At 35.6% G+C, this 23,465-nt stretch overlaps 1 protein-coding gene across 3 annotated transcripts in view; it reads left to right on the top strand.

Moving 5' to 3' along the window:
- LOC132095532 (sodium channel protein type 2 subunit alpha-like) overlaps positions 1 to 23,465 on the top strand; it is a 69,571-nt gene that overhangs the window by 7,386 nt on the left and 38,720 nt on the right. Inside the window, exons 2-12 of one of the 3 annotated variants that reach the window (XM_059500621.1) lie at positions 10,598 to 10,924; positions 11,322 to 11,440; positions 12,374 to 12,463; positions 12,546 to 12,674; positions 14,558 to 14,649; positions 17,567 to 17,803; positions 19,367 to 19,430; positions 19,570 to 19,711; positions 20,901 to 21,101; positions 21,264 to 21,515; positions 22,514 to 22,879. In XM_059500621.1, the coding sequence (XP_059356604.1) occupies positions 10,658 to 10,924; positions 11,322 to 11,440; positions 12,374 to 12,463; positions 12,546 to 12,674; positions 14,558 to 14,649; positions 17,567 to 17,803; positions 19,367 to 19,430; positions 19,570 to 19,711; positions 20,901 to 21,101; positions 21,264 to 21,515; positions 22,514 to 22,879 (1,959 nt within the window). In that variant the 5' untranslated portion in view covers positions 10,598 to 10,657. Of the gene's footprint in view, positions 1 to 10,597; positions 10,925 to 11,321; positions 11,441 to 11,994; positions 12,464 to 12,545; positions 12,675 to 14,557; positions 14,650 to 17,566; positions 17,804 to 19,366; positions 19,431 to 19,569; positions 19,712 to 20,900; positions 21,102 to 21,263; positions 21,516 to 22,513; positions 22,880 to 23,465 lie in introns of those variants that run through there. The other 2 variants (XM_059500619.1, XM_059500620.1) reach the window with 2 other exon arrangements.

Here is a 23,465-nt window from a genome sequence, read left to right as displayed (position 1 = left end):
GCTCGCTCGTCCTCGTATGGATCGGATCATTTTTCGGATCAGCAAAAAAAAAAAAAAAAGGCCAAGACAAATAAACATACGTTTTGTCTTTTTTTTATTAACATTAAATTATTAAATTAAAATATATGAAATCAACTTAAAGTGCACATAATATCTTCTTTTTAACATAATAGCCCGACTTCTCATCTCCCAGTGTGCTGTGATGAAGTGAGCAGTTATCGTCACAGAGCTCTCCGTCCCCCTGGACGTCCACCCTTCTGTCGTGAGCGCAACAGAGGATGCTCGGGATAGTTCATCCACAACTTTTTTCTTCTCCTGTTCATAAAGATCTGGCACAATCTTTTCACTCTAACCTCTTTCCTTCATCATTATATCTGACAGGGAATCCAAAATGCGCGGGGCGTTCAAGCTCCTCCGTTCCTCCGCTCGCCATGACCACTGAGTGTGGACTGAACATGCGCAACTTTTTTTCTTCATAAATCAATCCGGGGGTCACGTGTGTGCCGAACCGAAGATATTGATCAATGATGATCCGTTGCACCACTACTATAGTGTGTCATTTGAAAACATTGCAGTTGCGTTTTAAAATACAACAACAAGCACCACGAAACCATTTAAAGAGGCGCATTCAGCGGTCTCCTTGACGGGAAACAGTCAACAAAGTAAAATGATCTCCAACGTATGGCGCGCTCTCTTCATTTTATCAAATGATCATAATCACATCTATTCATTTTATAGTCCTGCTACTAGCATTTTATTCAGACTAAAACCCCTTTAATTCGGATGAGAAAGCTTTTTTCCAAGTTGCTTTTGCAGATAATAATAATACCGCTGCAGACGCATTTTGCAGCATTAAGGTAATTAATTGATCATTAATTTAAACAACGATCAATTATGGAAATTATCGAATATTGACATCCCTAAATACAAATGAGTTGGATGGAAAACTGGTTATTGTCTGCATCAAACCATGCTTCCGAACAAATGTGAATCACCGTTCTGGGCAGCTCCAGGACAGCTGTCTCTCCGAGCACGCTGCTGTCTGTGAGCGGGGTGGAGTAACGTCAGAGACAGTTTACTTTGGTAACGTCACGCTGCAGTGTTTGTTAGAGCTGTCAACTTCTCCACCCCATTTACAGAGTGAAATTCTCTGACTACCTTTATCTCCCAGGACTGTTGTTGAATCTTCCAAAACTTTTGGTTTGGGGTGCTTCACATGCTGCTGCAGCAGCACTTTCCACCGCACCAATAACACGGGGCTGCCCGCCGACGTGCCTGACTTTAAATCGGCGCTACTAAACACTGATATCGGCCGATGCCGATATATTAAAAAATGACAAATATCGGCCCGATATATCGGCCGACCGATATATCGGTCGACCTCTAATGCCGGTTGACTTACAGACTTGTTGAAATCAAATTTAGATACAAAGTAAAGAAGATTTTAAAGGGAGAGGTGTTCTTAAAGGTCCCCTGAAGTGCCTTGAAATAGTGGTGGGCGGTACTTTACGTAAGATTGTGTCTCTGGACCGGAGCCAAAGTCTGGATCAGACTGTGCGCTGCTGCAGTTCGCATGAAACAATGTGAAACCAGACCTCATTTGCACCAATCGAAAGCTTATTTACACTGTCTATAGCCTACAGCCTACATAGTGCACTACGAGCCATTCACTATACAGGAAATACTACACCGTGAACAAGTGACTGATCTCAGTACGGCACTTCAGGGTCTATAGTTATAGTGCAGGAGGCAGCCAATTTGGATTCTAGAGAGCATTTGATTGGTCAGAAGATTTGATGAGAAGATGAAGTACGATGTGACATCAAAAAAATTGTTGAGCCGTTTTGGCAGTGCAAGATTTGAATGCTTATTATCTTCCTAATGCGAATTTTGTCACTGTTTTGGAGCACACTGCCTTATAGATAACCTTAAGACTAACATATTGATACTGAAACCCAAAAAACTTACTTTTTGATTTCATGGGGACTTTAACTATTTCAGACATCGGGGAAATGTTGTCTATAATGCCTCTATATTATGTCTATTATGATGGCTATAATTAACAATAACTGCTGAACCATTAAAGACAGACTTGCTTTGGTTATATCCATCAGTTGAGATGAATTCAACTTATTTTTTAAATAATCATGTGCAATAGTGGAATTTGTGGTGAAAAACTACATTTACCCATGATGCTTTACAGAAATTTCCACCAATCTGAGTTTCAGCAAGCAAAGAGTGTCAAAAGAGATCTTTAGCTCTGCCCACTATGCCCTCTAAAAAAAGAAAGAAAGAAAAAGATAACACACTCTGCTTTTGTTGGATTTTCAGTATATTTTGCTTCATCCTCATTGTTTGTGGATTGGTTCATGCTTTAACAAAGACTTTTTAAAAACCCCATGGAAGAAATTATTGAGAAAAATACTTGTGGAACCCACACATTTAATATGCGACAGGGGCGTCACTAGGCCCTTTTTAGGGGGGCTTCAGCCCCCCTAAACTTCTGCCCTTCTGCCTTCTGCCCAACATTTTTGATCGCTTCAGTCACCTTTAAAAAAACTCATTTGAAAAGGCGGCAAGCTGCGTCAAGTTTCGGCTCCTCCCCTTATCTGAGTCTGCTTGGATTTAGCGCATTTTTCAATCTGCAGGGGCGCCGAGCAGTGCAAACAGCAGAGAGCACAAGGTGTGTGTCGTGTGTGCGTGCATTTATTGATAGATTGCTAATGCCATGGCTGGACTGGCCATTGGGCATACCGGGCATTTGCCCGGTGGGCCGACGTGCTTTTTGGGCCGATATCTCATACTTATACTTTTTTTTTTTTTTTTTTTTTAAACGGCCCATAAAATTTGTACATCGGCGGCCCATTCGTTTTGTTTTGTTTTGCTTAATTGGCGGCGCTGGGTTTGTGCCGGTGTAATGCATTGGTCAAAGTCAGTGTTAGTTTTTTTTTCTGACAGACCAGCCCATGAAACACGTAGATCAGCGGCCCATTGGCTCTTTTCTTGATTGACACTGGGCTGGCCCAATCACAACTTTAAACGAGTGAGCGAGCAGGAGCAGTGTCAGTGTGTATCTGTAAAAAAAGATGGAGAAGAAACGCAAGGAATGTGCAGATAAATAGCGTGAAAAAATAGAACCAGGCCCTTAAAGCAGACACTGTAAACTGTGTCAAAATATATGTTTTCTGACCTTCATCAGCTCCTGTGGCAGATGATGATAGTGAGGACGGAGGATCAGGAGAGAGATGAGAAAGTGTAGAGCCTGCGGTAAGCAGAACTACTTTCAAAACACTTAGGCCATGTCATGAGTGTAGATTATTTCCACATCTGCATAGTTGACGATTACCGCAATTCACTAGAAATTTAATAAGAGGCGTTTGTAAACCATGTTTTCCGCCAAAATAAAAGCTTGATGCAGTTTGCATCAAAATAAAAGATCATGTGCTTATCTCTTTCAAGTATAGAAATTGGTACAACTAATTAAGAAAATTTCCTTTATTTTTTGTGCATTTGTTTTACAAAATATGGCTATTACTGTCATTGGATTAATATTATAACTATTATTATGTATAGGTGTAATGTAAATAGACACTGTAACTAAAAGAGGTTTGAATTTTTCTTTGTTTAATTTGCACACTGAATATGGGTTGGAGCTTTTAATTTTGAACTCTCAAAGTGCACCAGATTAATGAATTTAACATTAAAATGCACAAAATTTTCTCACGGGGGGGCATGCCCCCGAACCTCCCTAGAAGGACAGAGGACACACCACCATAGTTTTAACAAAAATCCTGTAAGAAACACTGGTATTGCTATGCCAGAGCCATTTATAGCTTGTTTTAGGGTTCACCGCTGTGGAGTATAGTTCAACTGTATTAATAAATATAAAATTTTGACTTATTTCATCTGTTAACTCTCACTCGTTCCTATACTCACTCATTACATGGCATTAGTGGGTTTAATGAATAGGAGTTGGTATGCATATAATTAAGGGCGTGCAAAGATGGGTGGTGTTTATGATCATATAGTGGGCCGGTCTGGGCAAAAATGCCCGGGCCGATTTTTTGTCCCAGTCCAGCCCTGGCTAATGCTATGATATTACATCTGCATCGGTGCAGTTCTTTGTCATAAATGCATTGCAGTTTACATAATGTAATGTTACTGGAGCATTGGGAGCAATACCAGTACGTTTCGCTGCGTTCTCCTCGTTCACCTTCAGCCCTTGTGTGATAGTTGTTTTTTATTCCTACAAAAATGAAGTGATTAACACCCATGAAAACATACTTTAGATTCAGAAAACGATCATGATTTATTTTCATGTACTTTTTAAAATTAAAGACATATTATTATGTATTTTGACATTACATTATGCAGCCATGCACAGAAATGATTAAAGACACACATCATTGTCTGAAAGCACTAGATGGCCCAGAGAGAGAATGTGGAGTTATTTTGTTTTGTATTATTAAATATAGTTTTGTATTAAGTAATAATGAATCAGGAGGAGTGTCATGATACATAAATTAGATTAAGCATAGAGTAAAGGGATTTTTGATTTTCTTGATTTATACTATTATACTAGATTTGTACTTGATTTATAGAAGTGGCAAATTGATAATTCATGTTGTTATTTTTAATAAATAGTAATAAATATAAAACAGATTAATCATATTGCCAATAGACAATTACATTAATACATGGTTTGTCTATATTCTTAATGAATATTAGCTGGTTAGTTAAAATACTTAAAATGACATCAATTTTCATGAAGTGACTTTATGAATATCCAACCGTATTGTTGATTATAAAGGCTAAAAAACTAAAATAATTTATATTTCATTGTAGATGGATATACGAAATTTTTTCTTGTCGTGCGGGAGTAGGTCTGCAAAAGAGCAACAGTCAGGTGAGAATAGAACGTAGACAGCCTCTCACACACACAATACCACTGTGTTCCCAAGATTCATTTCAGTCATTGAACCCTGACATTGTTTTAATTGTCTGCCAATTTCCCTGTACATTTTATAAGAAAAAGCAGTGGTATCGTCAAAGGAAAAAATTCCTATCTGAGGTTTGTATGTGAGCATAGAAATGCAAACAGTAAAATGTTGTGTTTGTACTGGAAACATGTGTGCGTGTGTTTGTACAGTGAATGAATCAGGAGGTCTTCATTGTAAAAAAAAACAAAATCGACATTCCCTATTTTCTAGTGGTCACATCCAATAATTATTTTTTTATTACAGTGTTGTATATGGCTCAGTCAGTACTCCTACTCCCATATATGAAATACAGGAATACAATGGAATAGTGGATTGCAGTAAGGTTAGTAGCATACCACCCTACCCTAATAGTCAAATAATATTTTTTTAATCATACCCTTATTGGGGGCTGAGCCCCCCTAAAATCAAAATCCTAGAATCGCCCCTGATATGCGATATAGAATTTTTTTTTTTTGCTGTTCAGTTTAAAAGTGCTGCCTATGCAGCTATTTCAGACATATCAAAACACTGCAAAAATCAATAAATATGAACTTCAGCGGGCTGAATTTGTAGTCTTCTGACAGAGGTCCTGGGCTGTTTTTAGTCCCAGTGCATCCCTGCTGCTACTGTATGCACATTGAAATGCAATAAATCATTTGTCAGACTGTTGTGTCCCAAGTGAAATCACAGTTTCACTTTCACCATGAAATGGACGATGATCACTGGTCAGTGGCTGTAAGTGTGGCTCTAGTGTTTTGGAATAAAAGAAGGAAAAAATAAAAGTTTACTGTACAATTCACAGTGAAAGATTAAAGCATTACTAATGGTTTTGTCCCAGCTGATATTTCTGATATATTTTACATAATCATAAAGTATTTGCATTTGTATTTCTAAAATCGGATGGTACCTATTATAAGTGCTACAACTGTTCCACAAAAGTATTTATTTTATTTATGTATTTATTTAAGTTTTTCAAACACTTTTTTTCCTCTATTTCTACAGTTCTTTTTACAGAAGGGTTGCTTTATGGTCAGTAGGAAAGCACAGGACATTTTTTCAGATTTTGAGAAATAAAATTATTGAGAAATTATGTGGAAAATGGATTTAAATGTATAGTGTTAAGTGGGACCAAAATGTTCTTTCTAAAAAATGCTCTTTTTATTTCAAACCCAACTTTGGGTTAAACATGGACTAACCCAAACATTGGGTTAAATGTTTACATAAATTTTTTTACCCAAAAGTTTGGTTAGTCCGTATTTGACTCAAAGTTGGGTTTGAAACAACCCAGCATTTTTGTATTGCATTCATTTTTTTCACAAAAATGTGACATTTGCTTGCAGATGCAATGTACTTTTATTTTTATTTTTATTCAATGGCATTTAGAGTAAGTGTCTAAATACTTTTTGGCAACACTGCATTTGTCTTGTTTAGACAGAAAATGCAAGACTTGTTTCTTAAAATTGTTTTATGCCATGTTTTAAGAAATTAAGTGGAATTCTGCAAAATAGATTTGAAGCACATAGTAAAATGTATTAAATACGACCGAAAGGTTGCATTAAAAAAGAAAATGGCATTTATCAAAACATTACGTATAATTCAAATAGCTTTTTGTCATTTTTACAGATAAATCTATTGTATTGCATTTCCCAATCCCTACTTTACTATCTTTCGCACAGAAATGGATACTAATAGGGACTGGGAGGATAGAAAATGGAGGGAATTAATTTTTAAAGGGTCCCTTAAAAATAGACCAGAAGAGAGACGTGAGTAAGGATTCGAGAAGATAAATGAGAGATTCCAAGTGGAATAATTCATTGTTCATTAAGTTGGGTGAGCAGATTGCAAGACAGAATATGTCTGTTGTGCTTTTGCCTTTGTGAGAACAGGATAAAATGAGGAAAAAAAGGCCAAAAAAGAATACAGTTCTCTCACATCTTACACTTTCTTTTAAAAAGAAAAGACATTTATTGGCATTTATGGTTCAATGAAGAACCTTTAACATCAGTGGAACCTTTCCATTGCTCAAAAGGTTCTTTATAGAGGAAAAAAAGTTCTTCAGATTATTAAAAATGTGGGAAAAAAATGTTTTTTTAAAAACTGTTCACTGTGTTCTTCCTGGAATTCCAAAATGGCTCTTGCATCAATGCAAAAAATAAAATAAAAAACAAACCTTCCGTTTTTTTTAATATATAATTTTGTTTTCTATGCTAAGCATACTAATGTTTTGCTCATTTCTGACCATTTTTGTTTTCCAACCTGGATTCTGCATCCCTTTCTTTCCAGCGTGATTTGTGAAGTCTGATATCTCAAGGAAATGATGTCTCCTCTTTGTGACCCAAATAAATGATATCTGATAACGATTCTTAGTATTACAGAGGAAACGCCTGGCTGTGATTCTCATGTGTGGCTTCTCTGTTGCACCAGGTTCTCCTGCCTGATTGAGCATGTGCTCTTTGCTGGTTTATACTGTGTTTGATTTCTGGAGTGAATGTGGTCTTCCCTCAACAAAGTGCAGAGTTGGTTTATCACTCTCGGGAGCTCTTAATGTTGAGGGTTTTCCAGTGAACACCTATTAGAAGAGATTTCTTTCAATGGTTGGGCCTATAGTGATTTATCTGAAATAACAGAAATGACCTCCTCCTTCACTAATTGGGCTTGATGGACCATATACTGGGAAGTGACCGCGCTGAGATTGAGCTTGTGAACACATTGATTGAATGGCGTGCCTTTTTCCAGCTTTCAAACATTTTACAATAGTTGAAATAAATTAACTATACTGTATGCAAATGTGTCAAAAGGGGAATCTTTTTGTCTTGAGCTCAACATTTGCAACAGAATGGTACAGAATATGCTTATAGAACAAGTTGAACTTTAACATGACACACTAGTGGTGACACAGAAACATAGTAAAGGACATTTTTTTAGCCATATTTTTATGGTGTTACAAGAATACTTTTGTGATCAAAGAAAACTAAAATAACTTTAATCAACAATTCTTCTTCAATTCTAAAACTCTGGTTGGATGGTTCATTTTTGGTTGAACTATCTCTTTAAAGTATATTTATTAGTACATCATGTACATCATGTAACTTGAACTTCAATTAGAGTGACCCATGAACTGGATATGTATGCAGTTGTCCTTTGTCACATGAGCGTGACGTGTGCTCCAAATGCTGATTCAAATTACACACTCAACCAGCAAGAACAAACATAAGACCAGCATGGAAATTTGCACTAAGCTAATGTCTTTTAGCAGGCCAGGGGACATTTCTTTAATTACAATTATATGTAATGTCAAGTAAACCAAACAGCTGAAGTCCATTTTTTGAGAAGCACAGGTTTGCTAGTTGACTAGCCATAGTTGCCAGTGTTGTTTTTTGGATGCTGGTTGGTTAGTAAGGGTTGTTGTTGATCCACCAGTTAGGACAGAGGAAAATTAAAGGAATAGTTCACCCAAAAATGAAAATTAGCTGTTAAAGGGTTAGTTCACACAAACATAAAAATTTGGCACCGTTTTACTCACCCCATGGCATCCTAGTTGTATATGACTTTATTCTTTCAGACGAATCCATTTGGAATTATATATATAAAAAAAAAAATTATCAAGCTGTTTAATGCCACTCAGCGGGCATTTTTATAGACTTCAGACTTGACCTGAAATGACTCCAGACTTGATTCGACTCGAGGGAAAGGACTCTTAAATATTTTAAAGGGAACTCGAGTCTAAATCCTTATATATAGCCTAACTGATATTCAAAATGCGGGCCGCGAGCCGTAACACAGCACCATTATAGCATTATTGTAGCATACCATTGAGCAGCACGTCAGAAAAGTGTAGCGGATCACATAACAAGTGCTCGGGGTCATTTATGGTAAATATCCTTTAGCGCTATATAGGCTACTCTAGTATTGTTTATCTAAAGCCAAACGTGCTTTAATCAAGTCCTTTCAGCTCCGTGCGCTTTCTCTCTCGGGACGCGTGTCGGCGCAGATGACGCGGTTATTTAGCAGCAAAATTATAGATAACTTTCACTAAAATACAGCAGAAAAAACAATGCTGCAAATAGCTATTTTTCTTACTATCTATTTATCTACATTTCAAAGAATCTTGTAATTATAATTGGGAAATTGTTGTTAGATGGCTAGGCTAGAACTTAAACTTTGAAACCGCTGGTTATCATTCCTTTCTGCTCAAGATTAGAATGTTTTGATTATTGATGACATTTTTAGTAGATAATGCTTTTAAATGAAATATTAAAATAGTATAGATTTCAGGATGAAAAGCCTGAACAGAAACATTTTTGTCACATGGCCTCGAACGTATCTAAATGTAATAGTACAATTAATAACCTCACATGGCCTTGCATGTATCTAAATGTAAAAATACAATTCATGTAAAACAAAACAATATATATAGGCTGTGCCTTAGAACTGTAATTGAATACCCCTGACTTCAAAAAGAAATAATTTATTTGTATGGGTTTGTAAAATGTGTCACATATTTTCTTGTGTGTCATGGTAGATAAGACTCTTATTGTAGAATTTGATTACAGAAAAAATGTTTGGAACATGGATTAAAATGTATAACAGGCTGTATGTACATTAACCTTACATCTTTAAAAAAAAAAAAAAAAACTTAGATCATATATTCTTTTCTGTAGCCTATAAAACAACTTTGTAGGAATATTTCAATACATGAGGATCTGAGTGGGATATTTTTTAGCGAGCCATTAAATGACTTGACTCGACTCGGACTCGTAACCAAAGACTTCAGACTTGACTTTGAACTGAGATTTTAAAAATCTCAGGCGCAAGCTACATTTAAGTGAATATGGATATTTTTCTTTAAAAAATGCATTGATTTGCTACAGGACACCTTTGCCTTTGTTGCCGTGTGAGACACTTTTTTTTGGATGGGCACTTTTTATTTAGCATCTTTTGGACTGATGCATGTAACACCCACTGAGTGGAATTAAATGGCTTGAAAAATCAAAGACAATTCATTTTTGGGTGAACTAACCCTTTAATTTCCTGACCCACAGGCCATCCAAGATGTAGGTGACTTTTTTTCCTTAAGTAGAACAGTAAAGAATATTTTAAGCTGAAACTGTGGTCCTTGGTTATTCATAAAATGCAAGTCAATGGATGTCTGTCTTTAAGAATAAAAAAAATAAAAATAAAAACTTGGCTCCTGACGATATACTTCTATCTTATGAAGCAAAATGATCTGTCTTTGCAAGAATAATTTACAACATTATTACCTGTAATCCAAAGTCCATATATTAAATTAATGTAAATAAATAAACATAATAAAAATTTTAAAATTGCCCATACCAAGTCCTTCTAAGCTAGTTGTAGGTTTAAGCCCCTCTAAGTGGGGTGGGACTGTGTTCATTTATTTGTGTGCCATACATAACACTGATTCCTCAAGAGCTCTGTTTCTGAGAGCAGCTGATGGTTTTGAGTATGGCAAGGCGTGTCCATCACTTACAGGAGGCTTTTTCTCTTTGTGGTTCCAGAAGGATGTTTAGAAAGCTAACCATACAGATACCCATCACATTTAATGTGTTTCTGTCCCTCTGACTCAGTATTTCTCTCTTTCTCGGTGGTGCTGCCAGACGTGTAGCTGTTCTCATGCAGACTTGTAGCGAATCCCTCTGAAGGTTCAGGATGAGAAAATGGCGCATTCGTTTACTCCACCAGGACCTAAAAGTTTCCATAAGTTCACCCGTGAATCTCTTAAGGCCATCGAGAGCCGGATTGCTGAGGAGAATGCCAGGAAGTCCAAGGACAAGCAGGAGAGAAATAAAGATGATGAATGCAGACGAAAACCCAACAGCGGCCTGGAGGCCGGGAAAAATCTTCCCTTCATATACGGAGACGTTCCCAGAGGACTGGTGTCCACACCACTGGAGGACCTGGACCAGTTCTACAGCAATCGGGCAGTGAGTTTGGATTTATATTTATATGTCCACACTGTGAGGGGTCCAAAGCATCACCCTAATAAAAACCTGAGATTTAAAGTCTAATTTAAATATTACAAAAAATTTTAGGAACGGAAAGAAACTTTATAGATGTTTTTGAAATTTAAAAACAAAAAAAAAACTTTAATAGCATAATAATATTTCATGGACATTAATCAAATTTTCAGCAAATAATGTTTTCAAATGTAAAGTAAGGATCAATTATATTCTCTGTTGTTGTGCTTGTTTTATTAATATATTTAATTATATAAATATAATATTACTATAAATAATATATATATATATATATATATATATAATTTTTGCTGACTGTTTTGTCCATCTTTAATGTATTCATCTTCATCTCCCTCTTGTTTAGACTTTTATAGTAGTGAACAAAAAAAAGACAATCAACCGTTTCAACGCCACTCCTGCCTTGTACATCTTCAGTCCCTTCAACCCTCTGAGAAGAATTTCAGTTAAGATTTTGGTGCATTCATATCCTTCTCAGTTGCTGAAACATGAAACATGTCTTGCTGTGAAGGTTGGATCTTATGTTTTTACGGTTTATTCCATAGTATTGGTAGTTTACGACCCAAAAATGAGTGAGTGATTGGTAATAAATGTAAATAATGAAATGAAAATGATCATGATGAATCAAATTCAATGTCAGATGGACATGTTGTTCTCAGAAACCATTAACAAAAGAAAACACGCCCCAAATGGCATGCTTTGCGTGATGAATTATTAGCAGCTGAGAGCCTGAGACTATGGCTTGATGACTTGATGTCCAATGTAAAATCTGATCCTGATCCAAAATCATATGAGAACCGCTTTAGTATTCAATCTTTTCTCAGAAAAACTATTTTAAATGGATTATCATTTTACTCGCTAAAGCCCCTTTAAATCTAATTTACTCCACACTGCAGAAAAAATCTGTGTTCTGTATTTCAGTAAGATTTGTTAATGATTTTGAGAATGATACCTTAAAAACTGTAATATTATTACAATGTTAAATAACTGTTTTCTATTTGAATATATTTAAAAATCGAATTTATTCCTGTGATGCAAAGCTGAATTTTTAGCATCTTTGCTTCAATGTCACATGATCCTTCAGAAATCATTCTTATATGCTGATATGTGTCTCAAGAAACATTTTATTGTTATCAATTATGAAAACAGTTGAGCCGTTTCTTATTTTCATTTGTTCACATTTGTGTGGAAACCATGATACAACCATGAATCATGAACAGAAAATACAAAAGCATAGTGTTTATTTTAATATTTTCTTTTTTTGTAATACTATAAATATCTGCACTATAACTTTTGATCAATTTAACGTGTCCTTGACTCCTTGATGTCTAAAAGTATTCATTTACTTAAAAAAAATTCTTACTGACCCCACTTAGTTTCCTTAACTGCAGCTTTCACATTGTTCAGTATGTTTATAATGTTCACTATACTGGCAAACTGTGCTTTCATGGTCTACTCAAATACTCCAGAATGGGCGAAGAATGTAGAGTGAGTTGATCTCTTTGCTGCTTTTCAAGAATAATTCACCATGTTCGCTGAGTGCAGTAACTGAGGGTCTTGTTTTTGACAGGTATGCCTTCACTGGGATATACACTTTTGAAGCACTTATAAAGATCATCGCTAGGGGATTCTGTGTGGGACAGTTTACGTTTCTCAGAGACCCGTGGAACTGGTTGGATTTTATGGTTATAGTCATGGCGTAAGTATACCAAATTTGTTATTTACCACGACTACACTGTTATAAGTTATTAGAATTAGTTATTAGAATATAGAGACTTTGCTGGTGTCTAGCTGGCCAGGTTTATTCTGCCTTTACTGTCCTTCATTAAAATGTAGTCTATAAAACCACTTTTCACCAACCACATCACCAAGACAAAAGTCCCATTCTACATATTTACGTTGTTTTTAATTTTAAATATGTCTGAAAATGATGGCAGAATGTTATTTATTTTTTAAATTCTGTTTGGTGCTAATGGCATATAAATTACACTCATTAACTGTAGTGTTTCATAGTTCATAGAGACGTAAAAAATGATCATCTTCAAGTGTCTGGTAAATGACTAAATATTAAAATGTAAATCTATAGGTTGAAACACATTTCGGTAACGCTTTCTATGAAGCCTGTATTTATAATACATATAATACATATTCTTAAGGCATTATAATGAATGCATAATGCATTATAAAAACACATTATACTGTATGCTGTATCATCTAATGAATATGCATAATTACAGTTTTAATGTGTTATAATATTTACTTCTTTGTGGATATAGCTTTTAAGAATAGGATGATTTATAACACAAAATGTTGCATCCACATAAATTAAAATCGATTATATTTATCATAGTTATAATGTATTATAATTCATGCCATGTTTCTTATGTTACTTTACTTAAAACAGATGAAGACCACTTAAGTCATAATAATAATAATAATTGTTTCTCAAACAACCATAAGATCAGATATCGGATCAGATGAATGAGTAATGTGACACTTTTATATATATATATATATATATTTATTTTTATTGTAATGTCAGTTTTGATTATTTTGGGGGTTTTTTTTTTTCATTTAAAAGTATTAACCAGCTCACATCAAATTTAACATTAGCCCTACAGAAAATAGTTAAATAACACTTAACACCTAACCACTTACAAGATGTAGTAAGATACAGTGCTGATCTTTAATAAACCTGTCACATATGTCAAGATATGGTAGTGTCCATTGAAAATGTAAAAGTAGATTGTGTTAGAAATAATCATACTTTTAAAAGTTATAAACACAAATACATAAGTATTATAATGTATTATAATTGTTGTTTATTCATGAAATGATATAACATATTATGATGTTTTTAATAATGCATTATGCATTCATTATATATGCCTTAAGAATACCCTTATAATGTATTATAAATATGGGCTTCATAGAAAGTGTTAACAAAAAAACAAAAACACCTTGTAGGTTTTAAAAACATGTTTTTCTTTACTAAGACTTCTCAAAAACTTGTACAATTATTTTAAATGACAGAGAAAGGTTTACTGCAAAAAAAAAGTTAATAGTTAATAATAGTTTTATTATATTTTATGTGAAATAAAAATGTATTATTAAATATTTTATATACAATGTTTATGCACTCATTTATTAACACTCTTAAATAATCACTTTTTAGATTTTATAATACTTGTGTTTATTTATTTTTAAACAGTTATTTATTTCATTAAAATTTTTAAGAAACCGATATAATCTCAAATTATGCATCCTTAACTGATAATTAGTCCATAAAATGCCCATAAAGGTCCTTGGCATCTCCAGTGCCCATCAGCTTTATTTGTATCTGTGCATTTGGTCCCACAGGTTTGTCACAGAGTTTATAAAGATAGGCAATGTATCAGCCCTCCGCACATTCAGGGTACTCAGAGCTTTGAAAACTATTTCAGTAATCCCAGGTAAGCAGAGAACACGTACAGGTGTGCGACGTTCTGTGTGACCTTAAAACCCGACTGCAACCCTGTGTCTCGAACCTTCCTGTGTGTTGTATGTCTGGCCGTGTTATATTTCCCACCCTCCATGTTTCAGATATTTAACAGAGTTTGTGGATCTGGGTAATGTGTCTGCGCTGCGAGCGTTCAGAGTTCTTCGAGCCCTGAAAACTATATCGGTCATCCCAGGTGAGAGTTAGGGCAAAGGTCAGGGTCACAGATGCTGACACTGCTTTCTTCAAGCACGTCATGTTCTCTTTAAGTGCTTAAAATAGTTTTTTTTTTTTTTTTTTTTTTTTTTTTTTTTTCCAGTTTTATTTCCAGGTGTTTTTGCTTTGATTCGTGATTGCATGCATGCATGCAAAAAAAAAAAAGTGATGTCTGATTCACATTGAATAAGTCAATTATTTTTATCAGTAGGTCAAAAATTCACAAATCTTGAACTTTTTCAATTTAAGGATGGTTTCTATTGTTTTTGCTCATGAGTCATAAATCAGTATGCTGGTTTACTACGAAAGTACCTAAAGGAATATTTCACCCATAAAATAAAAAATGCAGAAAATGTACTCACCCTCAGGCCACCCAAGATGTTTATTTCTTCATCAGAAAAGATTTTAAGAAATTTGCATTGCAATCACTTCTTTACTAATGGATGCTCAGCAGTGAATGGGTGCTGTCAGAATGAGAGTCCAAACAGCTGATAAAAACAATACAGTAATCCACAGAACAATTAATGATAAATTTATTTTTTTAACAAATCTTTAGCTTTTCACACTACAAAATGGACTGGAGTGGTGTGAATTATTGTGATGTTTTTATCAGCTGTTTGGACTCTCATTCTGACGGCACCCATTCACTGCAGAGCATCCATTGGTGAGTGAGTGATTGCAATGCAAATTTCTCAAAATCTTTTCTGATGAAGAAACAAACTCATCTACATCTTGCGTGGCCTGAGGATGGATTGGGTGAACTATTCCTTGTTATTGAAATCTGAGGTAGATTTGTTAAAGTGGGTTATTTGATGTTTTTTTCTCCTCTCCTTTTGTGATTACTTTATGTTTGTTCCGTAGCCGTCTTGCATGTTTTTGTGTAGTCACTGTTTAGTTATTATGATCAGTTATGTGCATGTGATACATTAAATGCTATTGTGAACAAAGGGTTAGTTCAGCCAAAAATGAAAATTAAGCCATAAATTACTTACCCTGAAGTCATTCTAGGTGTATGTGTCTAGGTGTATTCATTTGGAGTTTTTTTTATTTATTATCTTTGGTCTTCAAGCCGTTTGATTCAACTCAGCGGGTGTTGCACTCCATCGGTCAATGAGAAGTTTAATAAAAGGTGCATCCATTAAAGGGTAACTAAACCCCTGGTCAGAGCCTGACTCCACCCACTGGCAATATTTGAAAAATGCTGAAAAGTGGGCAGAGCACAGTGGAGATAGAGGGGATGAAACGAGGGCGGGGCTGAGTGCGTGGGGCGTGAACCTGAGACCCGCAGTGACGGATTAATTGACAGCTGCTGTCAGATTCGCTAAAATGGAGAGTGACTGTAGTGATGTAAGTAGCTTTGCAACAGAGCGTTCATTTGGACTTTTCTCCCCCACCTTCACCTGAAGTGGAGGATGTTGAGGTGTCTGTGGCCTGAGCCATATCAATTCAAGCCGCTGGCTCAAACTGCGGTCTTAACTCCCGCACCGCGTCGCTTTTCAGCGCAAGCTGTGTGGAGCAGCCCATTTCCACCTCCATTGTGTTGGAGAAGCAATCCCGCGTAAAATGCAGTTTGCACACTGCAGCTCTAGATGGGAACTAGCGGTCTTCCAGGCCAAGTGCATGCAACCACTGGCGCCTAAAAACAGGAGTGCAGGAAAACTATGCACTCCAGCAGTGCTGTCGCAACCAGCAACACTACACCTACATACCATCCTGACCACTGTTCTAAATACAGATAAATCTACGCCAACTTGAAGCTATCCTAACTGATGCAATACTATGCTACTAACTAACTATGCTTCTTACAATACTAACGTTACACTAACAACTATGCTAATTAACTACATAGGCTACACGAAATAATCTAAATAACTATATAAATGCTATGCTTAATATATACTATAATAGTTTATCCTGGTCGTTTTCAATACTCGCAATTCCAGCTCCCGACTCACTACAGTGATTTTGATGGAACAAGATGGTTTTATACTGCCAAGGGCATGGTAGCTCGTACCAAGGGGCGTGGTGAGCTGGAAACTGCTTACGTCACTTGCCACCGCAACATCCAATAGGAAAAATCAACTGCAGTAGCCACCGTTCAACCTGAAGAGGGCAGCACTCACGTTTTTACACCATATATTGTAGAATTAAAACACTTTATACTCAAATGTCAAAAAAGTTACTCGAATCAATGAACAGCACTAATTAAGCCCCATTCTTACAGATAATTAACTAAAAAAAGTTGGTTTAGGGTTTAGTTACTCTAAAAAGTGTCTCAAATGGCTCCAGGGGTTAACAAAGGCATTCTGCAGTGAATCGATGCATTTTTGTAAGAAAAATATCCATATTCAAAATGTAATAATCACTTTAATCTAGCTTGTGCTAACAGTTATACACAGAAGCAGTGATTTATGGCTTAATTTTCATTTTTGGCTGAACTAACCCTTTAAACATTCAGAGATTTAATCTTGTAACATTAATAATGTATCAAACATATCAATGTTAAAACTTATATGCATACATATACACACATGCATTCAGGGTCCAAAATTAATGTAATGCATTAATTACAAACTACTTTTACATGACTTGAGTTGAGTTGTAAGAATGATAGCGTGACCCTTGTGTCATTGGTGAATCATATTATCAAACTAAAGAGAACATCTGTTGTGACTTGCACATCTTCAAATGGCTAAATTTGTCAAAACAAGGAGTCTTCTCACATGAAGAGTCTCTTGTATGGGATGATGTCACAATGATCTGCAGCTATTTGTCATAAATAAACATGAAAACAACATCATAGTCAGAATAAAATATTCGATTTTGAAGTGAATTTTGGACCCTGGTTACGTTAGTGTAAAGTTGGAACTTGACAAGGTGTACTCTGTTTTGCACAGGGCTGAAAACAATTGTTGGAGCTCTGATCCAGTCAGTAAAGAAGCTGTCAGATGTGATGATCTTAACCCTTTTCTGCCTAAGCGTCTTTGCTTTGGTCGGACTGCAGCTTTTCATGGGAGTTCTTAAACACAAATGTGTGCTCCAGCCATCTGATTACAACATAACTCGGTGTATTATTAAAGAGACAGAGGACTGTTACACAATGGACGACTACAACAATTACATTAATAATCAGAGTAAGTTGATTTTCATTGTTCTGCTGAATGGATTCAGAATCTGATGCAACTACATTTTTGATGATTCAATGCATTTGTGTTTTTGTTGTAAAAACTCACCAATAATCATTCTGCAATTAATTTAAGTGATATTACAAGTAGATGTAGCTGAAAATATCTTAATGCACAATAAAGGAATTTGCATGCAGAAAACTGTCATAAAACTATTGTGATGTGGGGAACATTTCAATCAGGGCCAGTATAAATCCAGTGAAGAGGGACGATTCAATATACTAACTACAATATAGGCCTAAAGAGGAAATATTGTGAGTGTGTAAGTGATCTGTACATCTGCCAGACGGCCAGCTGTCATCATTCAGCATTATGGACATTTACATTAGCGCCAGCCATGAAAAACCTGTTTGAGAGAAAGAGGAAGAGGAATTCCACCTTACTCATAAGGGGGCGAAATATGATATCCATTGGAAGGTACTTTAGCGGGATGGGGGAAAGCTATCATAGGAGTGAGGTAATCTGGTCCGGTGCTTGCTGAGGACGATGCCTTCCACATGTATTCTTATTTTGATATATACACAAATTCTGCTGGTATTTTGACATTTCACTCATGTGCATGGGGCTTGGCCCTGCTCCATAAAAAAAAAAACGACAACAAAACAACATGTCCCATTTAATTTGATGGGTCAGAGAAAGGATGGAAAATGGTCATAAATGCATCCAAAATTATCTTAATTATGACCATTTTCCTCGTTGGTCCATTTTTTACACCAAAAACAATGAAGAAAATTGTCATGTATTAAAGCTTTTTTATAAATGCCCCCCCCCCAAAACAAATAAATGAACAAGGACCAACATTGAAAATATAAATATATTAAAACTGCTTAATTATTTAGCTCCAAATTTCATTGTTGTTTTTCGTGCCAAAAATGCACCAATGAAGATAATGGCCATACATTGATTGATATTTATTGCACCAAAAACAATTAAGAAAGTGGTCATATGGTTATTTTTGGGAAAAATAAACAAATAAATAATAACCAATGAAAAATATTAAATACAAAAATGAAGAAAATGGTCATATAGTAGGACTGCTTTATTGCAAAAAAATAAAATTAATAATAATTAAAAAAAATGGGCCGGTCTTGGTCCATTTTCTGCACCAAAATTATCAAACCAAATTTCTTTATTGTTTTTGTCATATATTAGGGCTGTTTTATTGCAAAATATTTTTTTTTTAATTGGCCGGTCTCGACCATTTTCATCATTGGTCCATTTTCTGTACTAAAATTATGTTACCAGGTGCCAAAAATAGACCAATGAAGAAAATTGCCAGACATTTATTGCATCAAAAACAATTAAGAAATTGGTCATATGGTCTTTTTAGTGGGGGAAAAAAGTACAAGTGAAGAATATTAAAATATAAATGTAAAAAAAAAAAAAAATACATACATATATATATATATATATGAACCAACCTATAATGTTAACAAAATAAACTTGTGGGTTATAATAAATATTAGCTTTGTATAAGTTCTATTATGAATAGTATTTTTCTTTTTCCTATAGGTAATCAGTATTTCCAATTAGGAAAGAAAGATGCTATGATCTGTGGGAAAAGCAGTGATGCTGGGTAAGCGACGTGTATCAAATTTTTTCACAAACCTTGGCATTGTCTTCCCTTCAAACATAGTTCTTCAAGAGCAGTTGCATGTTTGTTTTTTTACATGGTGAGTTTTTGACAGTCTCTGTCTCACATGTCTGCATTTCAGGCAGTGTCCAGAAAATTATCTCTGTACAAAAGCAGGGCCCAATCCAGATTATGGTTACACAAGCTTTGATTCCTTTGGCTGGGCCTTCCTTGCCTTATTCAGACTGATGACTCAAGACTACTGGGAGAATCTTTACCAACAGGTGCTTTTCCATTGTGTTCAAAACTATTGTTTCATCAGAAATGAATGAACCTATGAAGTGTGCAGTTTCTTCTCTTGTCTATTTCTGTACAATTTCAATCTGTTCACACAAATCAATTATATAATTTAGCATGTAGCCATATACTGTAGACCAGTGGTCTCCAACGTGGTGCCCGCGAGCACCTGGTAGCCCGCGTGGAGTCTCTGAGTCGCCCGCCGAGCACGTTCTATAAATAGCCTGAATTGTAATCTTTAATTTTTTTATGATAATGGCATAAAATGAGAAAATAACTATTGGTGACATTTCATATACCATTAAAACATAATAAAATAATTCAATAATTCAAAAAAAAAATAGAATCGGCACGTCTCTCTATCTCTCTCTTTCTGCGTCTCGTGCGCGCACCTCTCTCTCTCTCTCGCTCTTCGTCTCGCGCGCGCGCACCTCTCTGTCTCTCTCTCGCTCTGCGTCTCGTGCGCGCACCTCTCTTGTTCTCTCTGCGTATCGCGCGGCAGAGGAGCAGCGTTTTAATTTAGTTAAACACATATATTATGTTGCTTTTCTAATTTTACATGCAAGTATGTAAAGTATATCATTCAGTCACTATTTCATATTTATGCCGTTGTTATTTCTCCCTTTCGCCTCGTGATTTTGTCTATATCGCGAATATAAGACGACCCCCCATTTTTTAGGACAAAAAAGCCTATTTTTAGGACAGAAAAACTACGGTAATTATATATTCAATAGTCATATTTAACAATTAGTAATATTGTTAAATATGACTATTGAATATATAATTACCGTAGTTTTTTTGTCCTAAAAATATAGGCTTTTTGTTGTTATACAACAACAAACTGTAATATTATATTACAGTTTGTTGTTGTATTTTTCAAAACTTGAAACTGTGTGTGTGTGTGTGTGTGTGTGTGTGTGTGTGTGTGTGTGTGTGTGTGTGTGCCTATATCAAACAAGTAGCCCTCAAGACTATTTTATCCCTTTAGGGAGCCCTCACTCACAAAAAGGTTGGAGACCCCTGCTGTAGACTATTTTATGGTATAATTGTGGTGTTTTTGTCATTTATGGAGTCTCCATCCACTTTCATTGTATGGAAAAGAAGATTATCGTACAGAATTGACATGAATAGCTTCCTATGTTTATCATAGACAAATCGTGAACTTTTTTTTTACAGACTCTTCGGGCCGCAGGAAAAATCTACATGATTTTTTTTGTGCTGGTCATTTTCTTGGGATCCTTCTACCTGGTGAATCTGATCCTGGCTGTGGTTGCCATGGCATATGATGAACAAAATCAGGCCACTATTGATGAGGCTTTGAAGAAAGAGGAGGAGTTTAGTGCCATGCTCCAGCAGAGACGTGAAGAGGAAGCTCAGGTCTGTTGGGTTTTCATTCAAACGGGGTATGAATTTAATGCAAATGTTAGTGTAAAGTAGCAAAGTAGTGGGTTTGATTCCAAATGCATGAAAGTAAATGCCGGAAACATTCACAAAACCTTTACTTTGTGAGTATAACCTTGATGTATGATTGCTTGGCAGGCCATGGCTGAACTGCCCAAGTGTGATGGGCTGAGCGGAGAAAAGACAGACTCTTCCTCGGATGCCTCCAAACTCAGTTCCAAAAGTGCCAAAGAAAGACGCAACCGCAGGAAAAAGAGACAGCGTCAGGGGGAAGGCGAGAAAGAGGAGGATTCCAACAGGGAGGGGACTGCTAGAAAGGCCAGCTTCCGTTTGATAGCTGATGGAAAAATCCGGCTCTCACGTGAAAGGACTTACACGTCTCCACATCAGGTTAGAAAAAAAACAATGGTATATAGATGGGTATAATCTATTTATCTGATTTGTGATTTAGAATCTAAGTGGTACTAAATATTTTATATAGGTATAGATATATCACAGATAGATAGACTGCCAAATTTCTACTTTATTCAGCATTAAAAATTGATTTGAATCTGCTCACTGCTGTCAAACGATAAATCACGATTAATCGTATCAAAAATAAAAGTTTTTATACATAAAATATCTGTGTGTACTGTGTATATTTATTGCATATATAAATACACACCACATACAGGATATATTTTGAAAATAATTGCATGTATGTATTTATATGCATATAATTTATATTTTATATAAATGTATTGATATAATTAATACTTAAATATATACATGCATGGGTCTGTATTTACATATACATAATAAATATACACAGTACACACATATATACTATGTAAACAACACTTTTATTTTGGATGTGATTAATTGTTTGGCAGCACTATATTTGAATTCTTGACATTCTTATCTCATCCTTGTTTATAATAAATTCATGATTTTTTATTTATTTCTTTGCTTTGAGAAAAACAAACTTCATCTAAACGTCATCAGAACTAAAGACACCTATCAGCTTTTATTTTTCATCTTCTCACATTGTCATCTTTCTCCTACATCGCTGTACTTTTTCATATTCAGCATAATCATCCACTTGTTCATCATTTTTGCCTATTTTGTTCTCTCCAAACCATTGCTTGTCCAAACTGACCGCTTGTCGCTAAACTCATAAATATTTTTTTAAATGTTTAACATTTAAATTTTCTTACTTGGGCTGAGATTTTGAATTGCAAAGCATCTCTATCTGCTACCTTTCTTGAAAAATTGTTCATTTATGACTAAAAATTTGGATTGGCAAATTTGATGTAAATTGGGATTTCTTCTGCCATTTAGTCAGATTAGATCCTCGAATGTCTTAATTTCTTTGTCAATGTATCTGTAAGGGTTGTTTTTCTCCTCAGTCCCCCCTGAGTATTCAGGGCTCAATCCTCACCCCACGCCGGGACAGCAAAGGTAGCGTCTTCAGCTTCCGCGGGCGTGTGCATTCAGAAAACAACTACGCTGACGACGAGCAAAGCATGTGTGAGGAAACGGGCAGCCGGAGAGACTCTCTGTTTGTACCCTCTCGATCCGAGCGGCTTTACAGCACTCTTAGCAAAAGCAGCCCGACTCCACGTATACTGTTACCCTCTAACGGAAAAGCACGGTACGTGGTCGACAGCAATGGCATGGTGATAGTGTCCTGTGGAGCGTCTTCACCCAACTCACCCTCCGGATTACTGACGCCGGAGATGTCCAGAAAAAAGCCCACGTTTGACGACACATGCGTAAGCACATATGATGCATGTGCTGTCGCTGCTGTGCAATGCTTCGTTTTAAACGGCACAATTTTACAATAATTTTCTCTTTATTTGACATGAATATGTGCGTCCCTTTTTTTTAATGCTGATTTTGGGCGAAAATCTGCAGAATTCTGTGAGATGGATTTAAAGAAAGAAAGAGCTGCATAAACAAATGCAAAATATTTAAAATAAAAATTACAGGGAATTTATGAGTGATCAGATTCACTTTCAGCAGAAATCTGCAGAGATTGCATGCGGATTCTGTGTGTGAGCCTGCGAATCATCAGATTGTGACAATGAATTTTAATTGTTTTCCAGGATTACAGCATGTCATCAGCATGCAAAGGCACAAAAATATGCAGTTACACACTGAAACTAACATATATTTTGAAAATTTATTCATTAGTAAATTTATTGTTGAGTTAATCAATTAATCATGTAAAAAAGCTAAATACACATTATTTTCAGTTTTTTATTCAAAGGTGTGTTAAAGCATTCATTTAAAGCATGTTATTGTATTTATTTAAAGCATTTCATAATAAAAGCAGCGTTTTTGAGCACAGTACTGCTT

Source organism: Carassius carassius, chromosome 19 (genome assembly GCF_963082965.1).
Source record: "Carassius carassius chromosome 19, fCarCar2.1, whole genome shotgun sequence".
In the NCBI taxonomy this organism is placed as follows: Eukaryota; Metazoa; Chordata; class Actinopteri; order Cypriniformes; family Cyprinidae; genus Carassius; species Carassius carassius.
Note: the sequence above shows the minus strand (reverse complement) of the source record. Positions and strands in the feature narration are given on the sequence as shown.